The sequence below is a fragment of the Nicotiana tabacum genome, chromosome 3 (genome assembly GCF_000715075.1).
Source record: "Nicotiana tabacum cultivar K326 chromosome 3, ASM71507v2, whole genome shotgun sequence".
Lineage (NCBI taxonomy): Eukaryota > Viridiplantae > Streptophyta > Magnoliopsida > Solanales > Solanaceae > Nicotiana > Nicotiana tabacum.
In genome coordinates, this window is record NC_134082.1 from 149389001 (window position 1) to 149407919 (window position 18919).

The 18919-nt window shown below is 36.2% G+C and overlaps 1 protein-coding gene across 4 annotated transcripts; it reads right to left on the reverse strand.

Annotated features, from left to right (window-relative positions):
• Positions 1 to 781: 781 nt before the first annotated feature.
• On the reverse strand, positions 782 to 11345 carry LOC107778555 (kinesin-like calmodulin-binding protein). Of its 4 annotated transcripts, none has more exons than XM_075240367.1 (24): positions 11045 to 11345; positions 10214 to 10467; positions 10007 to 10079; positions 9696 to 9827; positions 9378 to 9616; positions 8932 to 9259; positions 7913 to 8012; positions 7655 to 7836; positions 7428 to 7543; positions 7154 to 7256; positions 6583 to 6735; positions 6333 to 6479; positions 6025 to 6225; positions 5543 to 5707; positions 5364 to 5468; positions 5124 to 5264; positions 4841 to 5035; positions 4416 to 4542; positions 4092 to 4294; positions 3811 to 3993; positions 3433 to 3528; positions 3085 to 3282; positions 1443 to 1714; positions 782 to 1257 (listed from the first exon to the last, which is right to left on the reverse strand). In XM_075240367.1, exons 2-24 carry the CDS (start codon positions 10357 to 10359, stop codon positions 1065 to 1067), a joined length of 3798 nt encoding a protein of 1265 aa, XP_075096468.1. In that variant the 5' UTR covers positions 10360 to 10467; positions 11045 to 11345; the 3' UTR covers positions 782 to 1064.
• Between the last annotated feature and the right edge of the window lie 7574 nt (positions 11346 to 18919).

Sequence of the window (18919 nt, forward strand, 5' to 3'; positions counted from 1 at the left end):
CCATTTAGCTTGCCACTTGGCTTAACCACAATGCATACTACTCTCCTTTTAATATAATATAGATATAAATTGTTATACATAATAACTAAATAGGTTACAACCCTTCCCTTTATTAGAAACGATCACAAGTTGCCCTTACCGTTAGAGGTCAATCCCGTGCTTGATTATGTCTTTGTTATCACATTATTAAGCTTGTTTTTGTAAAACATAAAATTATCTTTTTGGTGAGACAAAAATCAAGAAATGAAAATAGAGAAGTTTCCGCTCACTTACAATATATAAAAAAGTTTACTAGGGTGTACTAGGACTATCTAACGCTGCTATTATAGGTCATAAAACAATTAAGGAAAAGCCCTCAATCGAAGTGATTTCTTATTCGGCTGACCCTTTTAGGGGAACTTTTTATCAGAGTGCATGAACTTAAGCAAGTTAGAAAGAACGTTGAGAATTTGATAGGGATTAGGGAAGTGGACCATTCTGCTGAAATTAAGGAAAGTTGCTAATTGAGGATGAGTTTTGATTATGTAAAACAGAAAGCGAAAGGGACAGATTAACAATCCTATTTGTTAAATGACCAATATAAATTAGCTAAGTATAGACTTCAGTTACATATTGAGATCAGTAAGTATCTAACGAGGACTAGGTGACTTTATTCAGATCCAAACATTTATAAACGAAATTAGAAAAGAAATACTTCAGATTAATACAGTTGGTAAGTGGGGCTGCTTTGCCTATTTATCAACAAGAAGAAATTTCACACATCTGAAGCAAAGATAACAAGTTTTTGGGGGAGAAAGAATGAAGTAAACATTGATTGATTGTAAAGTACAATATACACATATAGCTCTATACAACATGAGGATTGAGGACTCCCTAAGCTAAATACTTTAAGCCTCCCTATATGACAACAAAATTCTGGGAAGGAAAATCTCAACCATTTAGCTGCAGTACAAACCAGCTGAACAAGCAGTTCAAATGTTCACCATTCCTCCTCATATTTTGGAGGCAACTAAACAAGATGCTCAACTTGATTCACTCGTTCTTCGCATTCAATTCTAGATGTTTTACATCGAATGACGACCATCAGTCTTGTCTTTAGTTGGCCGTTCATCTTGGATTTCCTCTAAATCCTCATCATCCCCTTTTCTACCAGCTTGTTCCTTCCAATATCCCACTAGCTTCTTTAACCGAGCGACTTCCTTAGATGAAACATTTTTGCTGGGATCATTTACAATGGAACGGACTCTTGATGCATACCTGGAAACCAAATTTATACTTATGTTATACCTTGATTACAAGTCGGCTCCATCGTATGATCAAATAAGGCTTAAAAGAGAGCATTTCAATTTAAGAAAGGAAAATTATAAGAATAACAGGATCGAAAAATAAAACAATATGACCTATTTCAACGATAAAGAACATATGCACAAGTAAGAACATACGTCAAGGAGTTGTGAGTCTCATCCAAGTTTGATTCTGCTGGAGAGATGTTTACAAACATAAGAGTTTTAGCATTTCCACCTAACGAGTCGCTCATCAACATGGTTAGCTTGTGATTCCGATAAGGAATGTGTTGATTTCCTGAAGATAATGCACTTATCACATCACCAAGTGCTGACAGTGACTTGTTAATGCTTTGAGCTTCTTTTAATTGATTGCCAGCTGAGCCAGATTTCTTAACTCTTTCTGAGCCAGCAAGATCCACAAAACTTAGCTGCACACACATAGAAAAGAATAAAGCAGAAACTAAAGAAACAAAGCAAAACTTTTGGTGATTCTATATTGGTAAAGTTCCTGAACATTATACACTTATTGGTAAATAACAAGATTTAGGTATTTCGGAGGGACTGACTACCGTACTCAAATAGATACCGCACCAACAGTAAATGAAGTTAAAATACCAAGATCCAAGCTAATGTGTTGCAAATAGGGTTGTGAATAATTTGGTAAACACTGAATTACTGTACCAAAACCGAAAAATTTGGTATCTTGTATGGTATTTGGTTTAAGTTTTTAAAAAATTTGGTATTAGGTACGGTATTCAATATTTCAAAAAAGAACTGCCGAAATACCGATACCATATCGAAATATATATAACACCCTCTATTCCAATTTATGTGACATTCTTTCCTTTTTAGTCGGTTCCAAAGAGAATGACACATTTCTAAATAATATTTAGTAACAATTCAACTTTAAATTTTCTTTTTTACCCTTAATGAGATGATTTCTAGCCACACAAATTTCTGTGGTTTATCTTAGACCACAAGTTTCAAAAGTCTTCCTTTATTTCTTAAACCCTGTGCCCAGTCAAACACCTTCACATAAATTGGGACGGAGGGGGTATGTATACACATATTATTAATTATAACATAAATATAAAAATTCTAAATACTTTCCTTTATTCTCTAAGTTCAGCAATTGATTCTAAACAAGTAACAAGACATTTTCAATGCTCAAATATTCCTTTATGTGTCATTTTCTCTCATTGAGTTGATACTTGCTGATTTTGGACAAAGATTTTATCAAGAAAGATTTTTATATTTGTTTTTGAGTACTTTAATTAAGAATATTACAGTTTATGGCTCTATACACTAGTTACCGAAGTTACCGAACCGAATAAACCGAAACCGAAAGGAGAAAAATCGAAACATACCAAATTTAATTAGGTGCGGTATTGGTATAGCATTTTAAGGAACCGAATATACCAAATCGAAATGTCTAAATATCGAACCGTACCAACCGACGAACACCCTAATTGCTAACATCTTAGTAATACACATGGCTAACATCTTATTAACGTGAATTAGTGCTTACCAATACAAATAATAATATTATTATCATATGTTTGTTGTGGAATTAGGCTTTACGTGTTATAAGAATACTACAATATAAATAACAAGTTAAAAAGAACACAACAGTATTTTTTGTGCATGTGTGTATATATATAAGTTCAGTTAAAAAAGTTTAAGGCCTCTTATTAAAATTTGGTTTTAGGCCACATTTTATTGAGCCACCCATGCCAATATCATATAAGTCGTGCAAGTTCACATTGTCGCAAGAAAGTAGAAAGTGTGATGCACGCACCTTCCCTCTGGCAATTGCCTGCGTTTGAAGATTGGTACTCTCAATAATAACTGAAACTATAAGATGAGACCTTGAACTCTGCTCATTCATCAAGGTTCCAGTCGTATGACGTTGTTCAGATCCTCTTTGGATTATTGTCTTAAGTTCCTCATACGTTGAAATAGACACCACTGTCACATTTTCCACAGAAACCATGCCCTGTTTATGCCAAATTTTGCTAATTGTTACAGCCAAAATAAAAAGATATACATAAGCTCGTTCAAGCTTGGACATAATGAAAAGAGAAGTGCAAAAGAATTATTGACTAAAGAAGTATTGATAATTTGTGAGGCTCTAAATAGCAATCACCTTTGAATCTTTTTTTATATCCAATCTCAAGCGCTTTGCATTCTTTGGCAATAAGAGGTCCACCAATGTATCCTGATACAACTCTACCATGTATGCCTGATCAAGTTCACATCAGTCATAAGTTTACAATGGTTTATAATGGGCCTTCAGGACGTACATCTATTCACTTCACAAGCACTGGATAAGGAGAGAAATCATATGAAAAGAAAAAAGGAAGGTGACAACATGGTATTACTCATAGTTTGACAGTTTTTATAATTAGATGTTCCACCGGAGAATCGGAATTTAGAAAGTTGAAGCATAATTAATGCACTAACTATATTATCTGAAGCCGGAATAAAAGCCTACCATAACCTTTAAAGCATTAGAAGAGTTTACCTTTAAAGAGAAAGAAAACTTATTACTATCTCGCTTCATAATTCTAAAGAGTTCAGATATAGCTCTTGGTGTCAGTCCTGGATTACTATCCGCTCCATAGATTGTGAATGTCTTGCCAGATCCAGTTTGTCCATATGCAAATATGCAAACATTATATCCATCAGCAGCTGACTGCACCAAATACTGCAACAACAACACGTCTAACTTAGAAGCTGCTAGGCAATATGCATATATTAGATCCTAGCAAAGTTCTATAAGAGGACAATTGACTTTTTGCTTGCCTTAGTGTCTTCGAACACATCATCTTGAGTGGAATTTCCGTCAAAGACACGATCATACATGTGTTGTTTTGCTTTATCATCTTTCCATATATGTTCAATAGTAAACTCATCAACACTTCTCATTACATTTCTTTCCTTCGCTATAATTTCCTTTTCACAAAGAGGTCTTAATCTGCAGTAGACTCTGATCTTGCCTTTCATATCTGAGACATGAGTAAAGTCCATAGTATTACACTTTAAAAAGAAATTTCAAATAAAAAATAAACAAGGACCTTCAAAATTGCAATGTCAGTAGCACAAAATAAAAAAGGCAGGTAATTATACCTTCTATTGTGTTGAAGTACTTTTTCCTTAGAACTTGTTCCTCTCGGTAAAGCGCTTCCATTTCAGCTAATTGAGCCCCTTGCATTTTCAAGATGGTGGCAGTTTGTTCATTTTTTCGATCAATGTCCTGAGTAAAGTAAGTGTCAAATAAAAAAGAAAATACAATATTCCATGCAGCATGATAAATACATTTTTTGACACAAATATTTGTAAACTCTGCCTATGAGAGCTTGTCCACATTGCTAGTTCCAAGCACATATAAAGGAGGAGGATTTTGTAAGTTCACTATCAACATAAAATTAGTTAATTTAAAATGAATCCTCACAATAATGAACCAATAGATATTGAGGATCATATAGGCGATCACAACTAGCTTGGGAAGAAGGTATAGTTATAGTTGTAAATACTTTGTACAAGATATTCACCTCTTTCATTTCTCTTAGCTCCTCGAGCTCCTTTAAATTATTCTGTAGCATTTCTAGTTCCCTGTCTTTAGCTTCAAGCCCTGACCGTGCGACAACCAAATCATGTTTGGCCTCTTCCAGTTTCCTTTGAAGTTCAGAGACTTGGAGCCTCAGCGCCTTGCATTCTTTTTCAAAATCTTTCTGAAGGTTTTCCATCTATACCCAAAATATCAGAGCAAATCAACAAAAAATCAATATAAATGCAGAATGCATGTTAAACACAAAGACATGGAATGCAACATACCTCACTTGATTTCTTCTTTTCTAGCCCTATGATTTTTTCCTCAAGTGATGTTCTTTCACTCAAAAGCTTCCTCTTTGTTTCTTCTGCAGCGCGCAACTCCATAGTACGAGCTCTCAACTCTTCCTGGATCTTCTGTAAGACCTGCATGTAAAGCCACATAAGTTTGTGTTTTTTTAGGTTGATCAAACTAACTAACTAATTTGGACAGATAACTAAGGCCAAACACATATTTATAGCTACCTGGTTATTCGCTTCAACCAACTCCTTTGTAATATTTTTCTCCAAACCTTTAGAACTTAATTTTGAAAGTCGCATTTCCAAGTTCTGCTTCTCCGTTAGTGCAGCCTGTAAAGAAGGCACTAATATAATGAGATGATTGCCGCCTCAATACACCAAATTTAAGCACATTTAACAAACACCTGAAGCTCTGCATCTTTTTCATTGCATAGAGATCTAAATTTTTCACAATCATAAGCAGCAGCTGCTAAATTTTGCTTCTCTGATCTCAAGTTATCTTTTAAGCTATCCAATTCTTCTTGCATCTTCGATTCTTCTCTTTGCCTTTCATGTAAATCTTCCAGTAACTGCTTATCAATACAACCACCATGAGCTATCAAAGCAAATGTGTGCCAAAAATACATCACATTGTATCTTTGTATTGTGATTGAAATGATAGATAGATATATGCATAGCGGGTAGAGCAAATGGGTGACCTGTACACTTCAGCACAGACACAACTGATAGAAGGAGTTGGGAATTCCAGTATTTCAACTTATGGTAACAGAAAAGAACAGTCCATGTTTACATATTACCAGCAGCATATACCTTGCATGTTAAACATTTTTGTTCGAACTTCTCATAAAGCATAAAAGTTTCTTCTACAACAACAAATACCACTCACATCATTGACTTTCTTCTGAGATTCTTCAAGGGCGCGAGACAAATCCTGAATGCGTCTTTCATTAATGTCAGTGTTTGCAGTTTTGAGATTATTTGGAACATCTGCATTAACGCAACCATTAGCTGCAGAACGGGCTTTTGAGTAGCGGCGTAACATCACATCATTAATATGTGTCTGTAGAGCAACACAAATTTCCTCTCCCTGCATAGAATGAAGATGTCAAGATATGTAAAATAGTGAGCCAGATTGAATCAACCATCTATAAACACAATAAGATAAGCATGTTCCATAATAGACCAGCTTTGAACCTGTTTTGTTTCGAACTGAAAGATATGCAAGACACCAGCAACTCTCATCTTAAAGAACACAGCAGTGTTGCTGCTACCAAATTGCATTATGTCCCTCAACTCAGCTGAGTGCAAATACTCCTTTGGAACTGGACGGAAAAAATGAACCTGTGGGGAACAAAAGATCATACTTGAAAACTGAAGAAATGCGTAAAGTAAATACAGATCCATCTTCTCAACCTGATAAGCATCACTATGAATTACATCTTACCCCACGTTTATTAATGCCCAATATGATTTTCCCAGGCAAAAGTCCAATAGGATCATCAATCTTTCGAACAGCAAAGAAAACTGAATTTCCATAAGGAAGTGTCCTCAGAATCCGCAAAAATTGTTGTTTGGCATCATCTTTTGTCAGATTTTCCTAGAGAGATTAAAAGAATGAACCTTATGTTGACATGGTATCAGTTCACAAACACAAAGGAAATTCATGCATAAAGTAATCTAAGGAATTTCAACATAAATCATGGAATGCTGATTGGTAAACTTGCCACAGTGAAAAGAAAAAAAACAAATAGAAAGAAAATGAGCGACTGGAAAGGAACTCAAGGACAAAAGCCAAGCACTGCTGTTAGTTCTCTTTTCCTGCACACAAAAAGTGGCCTTGAGAAATACAGGAGGCACAAATCATCTAATATTGATTGGAGAACACCTTATATTATGAATGAAAATGTATATTAAGCATAAAGAAACATCATTAAGGAAAATGTAGATAAAACAACTTCTATTCAGTTTCTTAGAACATGATTCCTAGACCAAGGAAACCCAGATAAAGCTCTTACCATCAATTTGTAACGAGAAAGTATATCCAATTCCCATTCCCTCTTTGCCCGTGTCATTGCAATTTGTCTGGGTAGAAAACGCTCCAGCAGTGATGTCCAGTCACTGAAATAAACAACTTAGCATATAGGACAGGCATAAATACTACAGCACGTTCAGTCTTTGAAAGAAATAGTACTAGTAAAGTGGAATAAGAAACTGGGGACAAGTCCAATATGGGAAAAAAGTAATGAGGCATAATTTGAAAGGAAGAAAAGTTAATAAAAAACTACTGACGTGCAAGATTCAGGGCCATCAACATATCCAATGTCAACCAGTATCTGAAGAGCAGACATCTGTGCTGCATCATCCTTGCCAACAGGATAATTGCCCATTATGTAATCATGTTGTAACTGTGACCACAGAACAAATATTATAACAAAGTAGAATCAACTTTGACTTGAAGGTACACGAATGAGCTTAAACATTTAGCATATCAATTCACTATAAGCAAACTGACATACTTGAACATATGACAATTGCACGAACATTGGTTCTGTAACAGCTTCATCTGACTCCCGAAACAACTTCTTTTTGAAACTTAGTTTACAATGCAAAATCTCCCCTTTACTTCGGTCTTTTGATGCCTTAAAGTCCGCCAACAGATCTCCAATATACTTATTTTCATCCAAACAAATGTACTCCTCTACAGAAAACATACATGCTTAAAATGCAAAACATTTGACCTTAAAAGAATTTATGAAGTGGAAAGGAATCAGTACCATTTCCAGGATCTGGAGATTTAGACCCAGTAACAACCTTACGGCACTCGAACAGACTGAAGCTTGCATGAGCAGACAATTTGATTATCCCTGCAACCTCCTGAAAGAGCAAGTATGTCACACAAAAATTACAAAGGAAAATATCACCATCATATCCACTGTTAAATTTATCTGCTTCCCAAAGAAACTAGAATGCGGTAAGAGAAACTTCTTAAATCAAGACCGTCAAATTTAAAAAGTGATAAATAACCATGTCAAATGATCTTAGAACCTTTCTAAAATCAGAGTTAGAGGGACTAAGCCATCTATACATAAATCAGACTTTGAAATTCTTGAGTCTAAGAGAAGGGAAAAAAAGGAGAAAAGAAAAAGAAGTAACAGACAGATAGCACAAAAATTAAGGTTCCAGAAGATTATAAGAAGCTGTTCATTTGACTGATCAGAAGCCATTTGTTACTTCTTAAGCATTTTTTGATTTAGTAGTTACTCCTTAAACATTAACCAAGCAAATAACAAATCCACAATAACATGAGATGTATGCTGGAAGGAAGCACAAGACTGATAAAGAAACCATAAACAAAGAAGAAAGGAAGAGATAAAAGAGAGAAACAAGCAATGCAAGTTTTGGTGTTAAAGAACATATCCCACATGGGTTGTATAAGTCCAAAGGGTTTATAACAGCCTAGGATACTCCAATATTATCTTATGGTTTTAGCTTGGATATTCAGATTGTCCTACACCAAAAAAGTTACACTTGTCCCACTTTCCTGTGCAATATTTTTCGTTAAACTTTACCTAAATACCAAAGGATAACTAGTGAGCCCTACATGTTCCTCGTATGCCTAGAGATTTTCCAACTGTCATGTAAAGTTCATGTTGAGTCAGACATAGCCATTAGCTTTTTGGATAAAAGAGTGATGAATAAAAACAAGGATCTCCTAACTCTTGCTAAGCTCTACCACATTATAAATACCGTGCACATTTTGTCGTATGTATACTGTATGGAAATTCAGCAATACCTCAATAGCATCAGCTACCGTTGTGGCCATGTCATATGTAATTTCTTCGAACGTTTCATCCAAGAAAAACACTATTGTAGTAAGCTTTTTACCAGTTAAGAGAGCTTCAATCTCCTCACGACCAGGTATCGTGTGCCTAGGTCCAGCCTTAATAGAACGTTTCAACGCATTTAGAGTATTTATTGCATAAACTTGAACCTCAGAATCAGTATTAATTCCATGTGCAACAGTATGAATATATTCTGACAAGTATCCACCAATTTCCTTGCTCGGAGGCATGCAAGATGCACACAAGTACATTAGCTCCCATGCTTTAATCAAAGAATGCCTGTATTTACGAAGCAAGCATGTGAGGAACATTGTCAAGTAAAAAGCAATAGAATGAACAGGAAGAAGAGAATATCAGCTTCCCATTTCTCAATTAATAAGCTTGATGTCAAAAGTACCTCTCCGGATTATTCCTTGTTTGCTTTGAAATTTGGGCAAACATTTCATCACGAAGCTCAGACCGCTTCAACGCCTGCTTAAATAGCTTGCCAACAAGCTCGATTCGCTCATCCAAGCTGATTGGAGCTGCTCTATCATAGGAATCAATACCCATATACTTCAGAATGGACTGAAATAACTTAACTGTCCTGCCAACGAGATCGCCATTTATTTTCAGAATTGATGTTGGAATGGGTTCCTGTCAGGATGGGAGTTGTTTTTAGTTTGTACATGCCAAAGAAATTAAAAGTGTAAACAGCTAAAGAGCTTAATCTTACCCTTTGGAAACACAACATATCCTCAAATGTGAACTTTTCCCGAACTTGTGGCCCAACGGATTTTTTTAAAAAGAACCCACGTTTGCCAGCAGATTGAAGCTGCTTTTGCATAGCTTTCAAAAAACCCTCAACCTATAACCACAAAGAATCTCTATCACCTCTCTAAAGTAAAAGGAAAACAGAATTGAGGTCTGTCACGTCATTCTTAATAGAATTCAGAAAAGAAAAAAAAAGTCACTCCAGTCTTCGACTCTTTGTTGTGTGCATACAGATTGAAATGATTTTCTTTTTTTCGGAAAGACATGTCTCACCTGGAATCTGTCAATATATGGTATCGCGCCAGCAAGTTCGGGTGACAGAACTGATGAGAGAGTAGTTGGGGTGCTACACATTGCACAAGGCAAACTTGTAAGTTACTATATAGTATCAAACAGTATCAAACAACACTACCCATTTCATCAACATGTAAAATAACACCAAAGTAAATCAAAATGGAAAAAATGAAGGGAGAGACTTACGGTGGAGCAAAATTGGAACCATCACTATCATAATCATCCCCATTTGAGGTTGCAAAAGAATAGTGTGAAGGTGTTTCATATCCGTTACTTGAGCCAAAAGAAGACCTGCTTGACCTCATGCTAACTGGTGGCATATCAGAAGTCATGTTCCAAAATTATAGTCTCAACTCTATACAACTATTAGAAAGACCATCCAACTTCTCAATTAAGCAATATTTTGCTGACCCTTAATCTTCAATAGCTTCCTCAGTTACCTGACCAAATTAATAACACCATGATTATTAGAAATCAAAGAAGCCCAAAAGCATAACTTGATCCACCAATTTTGAATCAGATTCCAAAAAAATATATCCACACATTAGAGAAGGTGCCAATTTCAACAAATAGTCAACATAAGTCCAAAAACATAAGCATCATTAACCGGAGCAAACCATAACAGAATCACAAAATACTATCAGCATTGCACCATATGCTATAAACTTCACAGAAAAACTCAAAAGATTAGATAAGTAGCAAGCTACCTAGCAGCCACCAAATAACCAACAAATTTTTCTCCTAAAACAAAGAACCGACTAATTCTTTACACCGAGATCCACTGAATCAAAAGCAAAAAACTGCAGAAAATGTTAGAAAATTTCAAACTTTGGAATAAGATTACACATTGGGGGAAAAGACAACAAGTCATAACCACTGAAGTAGATCGAAAACCCACAATGACAAATCAAAAGCGCAAAAATCCAGTAGACAAAACAGCATAACATCAGTTGTAGCTCAGAAATAAAAGCATAAAAACTTCTGGGTAAGTGCCTTTCTTTTTCGAACTTTGTGTACCTCCTAAGCAGAAATGCTGTTCACACTTAGAGAAGCTCATAAATTAGAAAAGGGTAAGTAAGTGAAGGATATATGAGAATACCAAAGTAAAAAATGATGAAAAAAAGAAGCTTTGGGATTATGCTTTCCTTAGAATGAAAGATCGCCACCACCAGAGAGAGAAAAATAGAAAGAGAGATGTAATGGTGGTGGAGTGAAGGAGGGAGAAAGAAGATGGTGTGGAGGGTCACGAGAGTTTTTTAAATAATTTCAAAGCTCTTATTTGGGCAAAATGTACAACGAAAATTAGAAATGGTGTTCCAATAACTTGGATATAGTTATACTACCATATAAAATATCAGAATTGTCTGCTTATTACATTTGGTCCTGATTTTGTTAAATGAAGTGAATAAAGTTTTTTATTTTCATAGCAAACTATTTTCTTTCTGTTTTTTTCTTCCTCCGGAATTTTAGAAAAACTTGCATTTTTCCTTTTGCCTAAATTAATCCCAACTCATAAAATTTCACATTAGTAATATAATGCTTGATTGTACAAAAATAAATCCTATATTTAATTCGGGGTATAGCATTTGATAAACCTTATTAAACTATATACACTTCTAATATGTAAAAATTTGTGTATTATTTTATTCGTGATAAAAATTAACAAAGATAGACTATATCTTGTATTTGATAAGAGGCATAACTCTAGATTTCTCTTTTTCTTTTCTAGGTTTATTTTTTGGGTTTCCAAATTTTACCTTTTGTTACACGAAGAAAATTGGACAATTTGAGACACGTAGTAGAACATCTTAATCTAAATTAGAGTATATAAGGATCAAGCCAAATTAAATCTTCACAGAATTTGATATAAACGAAATTTGAAGAATTTTCCTAAATTATACAAAAGAAAGACGTTTTAAGTGTCACGACTCGGATTTCTCACCCTCGGGACTAGTGATGGCGCCTACTAATGTGAGCTAGGCAAGCCAATCCTTAACTGCTTACTTCATTAACAAATTACTTCTTTTACCAATTAGCAGTAATATCATGAAAATAACGGAACTAATTAAATGTGCGGAAGACTTAAATTAAAGAAACTGAACAATAATGCGGAAATTAACATGTGCCTCTACCCAAGAACTGGTGTCACATTACTCACGAACTTCTAAGAGTACTAAATACAACCGTTTGAAAGAAAAATATAAACTGTTTGTCTCGGAAACATGAGATAACATACGGAAATAAAAGATAGAGAAGACGCCGGGCTTGCGAACGCCTGCAAGGCTACCTCGGTGTCTTACTGGACTGAAGGTTGGTTCACGCGCTACTGCTGATGTCCAAGACCTGGATCTGTGCAAAAGAGCACAGAGTATAGTATCAGCACAACCGACCCCATGTGCAGAAGTAGTGACGAGGCTAGGACCACACATACACACACACACACACACACACACACACACACACACACACACACACACATATATATATATATATATATATATATATATATATATATATATATATATATATATATATATATATATATATATATATACAGCGGAAAAGAGATATAGAAATAACCAGTCAATGTGGGAGGGGGAAACATGTTGTGGGGGAGATAATAGTTCCGAATAGAAAGGCATCAAGCAAGGAAAGAATCAACATAACTAGAATATCAACAAGGAAGCAGAAATCAACAATTTGCACGGCATCACCCTTCGTGCTTTACGCTCTTCCTTACTCAAACAACAATCACAAGGCAAACAGGGTAAGGGAATCTAAAATCTCGAAGTAAATCAAATAACAACAAGTAGTAAAAGAAACATAACTCGGATATCAACAAAGAATCAGAAATCAACAAATGCACGGCATCACCCTTCGTGCTTTTACTCTCGTCCTCACCAAATCAATCGTATCATAAAGATGTGCACGTCATCGTCCTTCGTGCTTTTATTCTCTTTCCTCACCATATAATCAATAAAATCGGCACGGAATGGTACATTGTGCGGCACGGCATCACCCTTCGTGCATTTACACTCTTTCCTCACAATAGCAAACAATGCACGACATCACCTTTCGAGCTTTATCGCTCTTCCTCACCCAAACAACAATCACAAACAAGGGGCAAGGGAGTAAACAAATAATAATAGAAGTCCTTGCAAAGGAATACAATTAAACAGCTAAATCCCGACAAGGGAACAATATCAATAAATCTCAATATCCCGGCAAGGGAGATAATCAGCAAAGCAACAAACATCCCGGCAAGGGAACAAATCGATAACTCTTTCTCTTTCTTTCACTTCTTACTTCATAACTCACTTTACCACTTGAGCCAATGCTCCAAAGGGTTCAATTATCTCATATACTTTCACAATTCGTATTACCACTCGAGCCAATGCTCCTCAAAGTTCAAAGATCACAATTTCTTTCACATGCTCTTTACAACATATAGAAATCATCATTTAGGCATGAAAGATATAATAAAATCAGAATATCGGCAATATAGGGACTCACGATCATGCTAGACACCAACGTATAGATACTCGTCACCATGCCTATACGTCGTACTCGACAATTAGCAAGTAGCAATTAAGACTCGGCTCCTAATCCCTCAAGCTAAGGTTAGACCAAACACTTACCTCAAACTTCCACGGCCAAATCAATCCTCAATTACCGTTTTCCCTCTCGAATTCGGCTCCAAATCGTTTGTATCTATACGATAATGACTTCAATACATCAATAAATGCTAAATAATGCGAACCAAATGCCTAATTATAGCTTTCCAAGCATTCTTCCCAAAATCCCAAAAATCGACCCCGGGCCCGCTTGGTCAAAACACGAGGTTCGGACCAAAATCATATCACTGATTCGCCCACGAGCCCGAATATATAATTTGTTTTCAAATCCGACTCCAAAACCAGGTTTAAATCGAGAAAAAAATCAAAAAACCCTAACTCTACCCAATTCTCTAATTCTTACCCTTAATTACATGTTTTAGGCTTAGGATTTCAATAGATATTGAAGAAAATGGAAGAAAATAAGCTAAGAATTACTAACCCAAGAGGTTTTGATGAAGAATTGCTTCAATGATCGCCCAAGAGCTTGGAGAAGAAATGTTTTGTGAAATTTTTGGTGAATCCCGTAATGACACTGTTCTGGAATTTTAAAATTAAACTGGGCGAAATTACTCATCGCGTTCGCGACAGGCTGGTCGCGTTCGCGATGGGTAACACTTAGCAGGCCATTGCGATCGCGAGATGAGGAATGCGAGTGCGGAGAGTAAAATGTTGTGGCCCAGAAATTGTCCTACGCGAACGCGATGAGAGAATCCTGCAAGGCTACGCGAACGCGAGTATATACACGCGAACGCGATGAGGAAAAGAAGACTCAGCCCTCAGCGTCAACTAATACTACGCGAACGCGAGGGCTGGGATGCGAACGCGAAGAAAGAAAAATTTAAAGCTTCGCGAACATTGGAGATGGGACGCGAACGCGAATAAGGAATGGGGTCTGCAACAACTGAAGCAAAATCTGCAATTTTTCATAAGTCCAAAACCACTCCGAAACACTCCCGAGCCCTCGGGGCTCTTAACTAAACACATGCACTAACTCAACAACATCCTACCAACTTAACCATGCGATTAAATCGCCCAAATAACATCAAAAATAATGAATCAAACCTCAAATCAAGAGTTTTTCTTCAAACTTCATTAAGTTTCAAATTTAGAACTTTAAGCTCGAAACACGTCAATCGACGTCCGATTTTAATCAAACTTAATAAAAACATCTTAAATCATATATAAGACCCGTACCGGGCGCCGAAACCAAAATACGGGCCCGATACCAACACGTTCTAATCAATTTTCATTTCAAAATTCCTTAACATTTTCAGAAAAACAATTTTACTCAAAAATTCATTTCTCGTGCTTGGGACCAGGTCCGTTTACCCAAAATGTTGACCGAAGTCAAATTTATTCATTTTAAACTTAAAACTTAGCATTTTTCACAGAATTTCATATTTAAGCTTTCCGTCTACGCGCCCGGACTGCGCACGCAAATCGAGGCGACTCTAAATGAGGTTTTCAAGGCCTCGGAAGCACATAATAGATAAGAACACAGATGACCTTTTGGGTCGTCACATTAAGTAATTAATTAATGTTTTGATTTACCATCAGACTAGAAAACTAGTCTTAAGCGTAGAATAGCATTTACGTTACTACTTTGTGCTACCATAATGTCAGTGTTGCTTCAGCTTCTCGTCAGTTCAATTACTCAATTTTCTAAAATGAATAAATTATGCATGCATCCAAATGAAAGGAGATCAGGAGAAACTAATAAGCTAAAAGTGAAAATTTAAATAAGAAACAAAAGCTATTGAACCAAATTTGTGAAAGTTACTGTGGTAAAATCTTAAATTTATAGTCCACGGGGTAAATTATCTTTATTATTTTTAACATGGTTTTTTCACTACTGTTTTTCTCTTTTTCAAATCTGCTATGAATTGCTTTCTTGAAATAAGAGTCTATAGGAAACAATCTTTCTACCTCCACAAGGTTTGGAATAAGGTTTGCGTACACATTACCCTCCACAAACCTATACAGACCTACACTGTGATAATAGTATATTGTTTATGTTATTGTTGTTGTAGTATTACATATCTAGTCATCCGTTATTGAGAAAGAAAAAAAAAATTACATAACTGATTAGCATTCTTTATAAATAGAGATCAATGACCCTCTCTGTTATTAACTTTATACGTGTTTTGTTGTCTTGAATATGTGAAAAAGTCATTATCGTATTAGCACTAAAACCCTTCCTTATTCCTATTTTCGTTCATATGTCTTCTACCCCGATGGAGGAAAAAATGAAACGGAAAAAATTTGCAAATGTTGGGTTTGATATCGAGAAAATAAAAATTCATTGGATGTGACTAAAGGGATCAAAGAAATTTCCAGGGTAAAGTACAAAAAACTGTGGGGGCAAAAGAAATGAAAAATCAAAGAAAGATTCTTGCCCTCAGCTGTAAGGTTTGAAGCATATTACCCAATCCTATTAAAGAAGTACAAGCACTGGACATATCGGATTGAGACTTTGCACCATTAGCTGGGACCTAAGGTTATTGGGTAGCATGTAGTTTGTATTATTTGATACTTTAGTTTAGGTTTGGAGCATACCTAACTACCACAATATCCTATAATTATGTTCCAACAAATGTATACTTCTCTGAATTACTCATCAAATCCATTGGACTCCTTCAGCTTTTTAAGGAAGGGATGATTGAGGGTTGATGTTTCCATTGAGATTCCTGTTTAACCAAAAAGTGGAATTTCGGTTAAAGTCTTAATTTAGAAAAACTCGAGTTGCTGAGAATCTAAAAGAAAGTGATTTTTGCCAACAATAAGATAACAAAGTAAAACCAATATATTCAGATTGTACTTCGTGTGTTTATAATTGACCCATTCTTTCTCTTTTATAGCTATCTTGGAAATATGCGTTTTGCCTTTGTCATAATAAGGTCATTATAGACAATTAAAAACATTAAATGCTACGTTACATAATCATTGTATTTTAATGTAGATTCTCTAACGTTTTTCGTATTTAATGCTCATTAAATACTGTATCTATACTCTCTTGTGCTGTCAGATTCATTCTCCTTAATTCTTGGACTTAAATAGGTACGGGCGTTGAATCTTTTGAGTATCCACTCGTGCCTCCTCTTATACCTCTGCTCGTATTTGTTGCAACTCGTGCCTCTTTGCCAATCATAACTCGTTAACCAGTCTACGTGTCATGACACGTCATCTTCCAATCACTTTAATATGTAAACTCAATTTGTCCCAATATAGATAGTCCCCCCACTTGCCATTTATTCATCAATTGAATATTTGGGAAGTGGAATTCATTAAAACGGGAATTTTTGTCGCCACTAATGCTATAGCAAAATCAACGCTTCATTTGTCACTTCCATTTAATGCTCTTCACGTGTGGCACCCCTTTTACTGGTTCTGCAACTTTGCGGCACTTTTTAGGGTTTTTCACGACTTCACTAACCACGAAGCGTCAGTTCTCATTACTACTTTTCCATCATTGCACTTTTTCCTTTGACGGTTGCTTCACAGTATAAATATAGTTTTCTTCTTTGTCTTTATTACATAAAGTTCTCAAAATATTCAGTTTTTCAATCTTTGTTTGTTTCTTCCTCGTACTATTATGTCTTCATCAAACCCTAACCCAAGAAGGATCCCCATAGTTGATAACTTCCCTAATGCCCCCAGTATGAGCTGAAGAGGAGGTAGGCTTCGTAATTTAGGATTTTCATCTTGCATGGTTCTTCTCTTCCTTCGCCTAGTTTTGGCTCTTCTTCTAGAACTAGAGGTTCTCTTTCACACAGATCTTCTTCTAGAGGTAAAGAATCTTCTGAACCTCTTCGTGAACCTCTAGTAGAGGAGATAGTTCATGCAGAACTATCTTTCTATAATGACATAGAATCTCTTAGAAATCAAGTATCTTCTTTAGATCGTGCTGATATCTATCCTACTCAAATTACTGAAGGTTTGATTTCTTTAGTCCGCAGAGACTGCCATTGGAGTCATGACTTTCCTATCATTATTCCCAATCCGAATCAAAGAATTACCTCTTACTTAGCCGGTTTTTCCTTTGTCTATACGTGCCCTTTCACATTAGGATTCAAACCTGTTATTGATCCTGTTATTCTCGAGTTCTGTCATTTCTTTGATGTTTGCTTAGGTCAAATTGACCCAATAATATGGAGGGTTATTTCCTGTTTGAGGCATTTGACCAACATATCCAGTGTGCCTTTTACTTTCCCACATCTAATTCATCTTTACTCTCCTAGACTCTTTCGCAATGGTGTTTTTACACTAGTAGCCAGGAGCAAAGGAGTTCTAGTTAGCCCTGAAGATGACAAAGACCGTGGCTGGTATGTCAGGTTTGTTGTTGCCCCCACTGTTGGTTTAGTAGGTGATGAAAACGTTCCCTTTCCTGAGAAATGGAATTTTGCACGTGAGTCTTCTAACTTTCTCGTACCTTTTTCTTCAATTTTGTTGATTTTTCTAATTTTACTTTTCTTTTCTAACAACCAGGGGAGTTGTGGAAGATGTTCCTAATTTCCGTGATTGGGTAGGAAGGCTGTTGAGTATTGCACCAATAGATGGTAGATCTTGGAATACCATTTCCCAACGTTTTGGTTGGAAAGTAAAAACTCATGGTAAGAGTTTTTATTTTATTTTACATATTGTTTTTTCCCGAACTTATCTCAATCCTTCTTTCTATCAGGATTTGCTATTCGAGGAGTTACTGCTGAGGTGGTTGCGGCTTCTCGTATCTCTTTGGAAAGGGCTCAAGAAATAATTCTGGGCTCTTCATTGAAAAAAAAGCCGTTGATGACCAAGATTCCGAAGAAGAGGAAGACGGGGGTTCCTTGGTAACAAATCCACAGGCTCGTAGACGCATTATTTCCGATGATGAAGCAGATGCATCCCCCTGTCGTTCTATCCCTCTTACCAAATCTATTGAAGCCCTGGTAGTGATTCCTGATGATGTTGATGATGCTCCCGTTGCTGCTCATGATTCTGTTGAGCAGCTTTTTGACCGCGGGTTTGGTAGTGAAAGTTTAGGTCCCGTTTATGATGAAGCTCCCTTGGCTTCTTTTTCTCTTCCCGTGCCTGTGACTCCTACTTTGCCGATTATGGTTGCTTCCGTTCCTCCCTAGGATGTTTTTACTACTTCTATTGTTCCTCCTTCAACAATTCCTCCTCCACCTGCTCATTGTGCTGAGGTTGGCTCCTCAAGTAGGAGTGGTGCTATGAGGCAGGTGATTATTAAAGTCCCCGCTGAGGGCAACCTTTTAAGGAAATCGGGTCAAGCAGATGT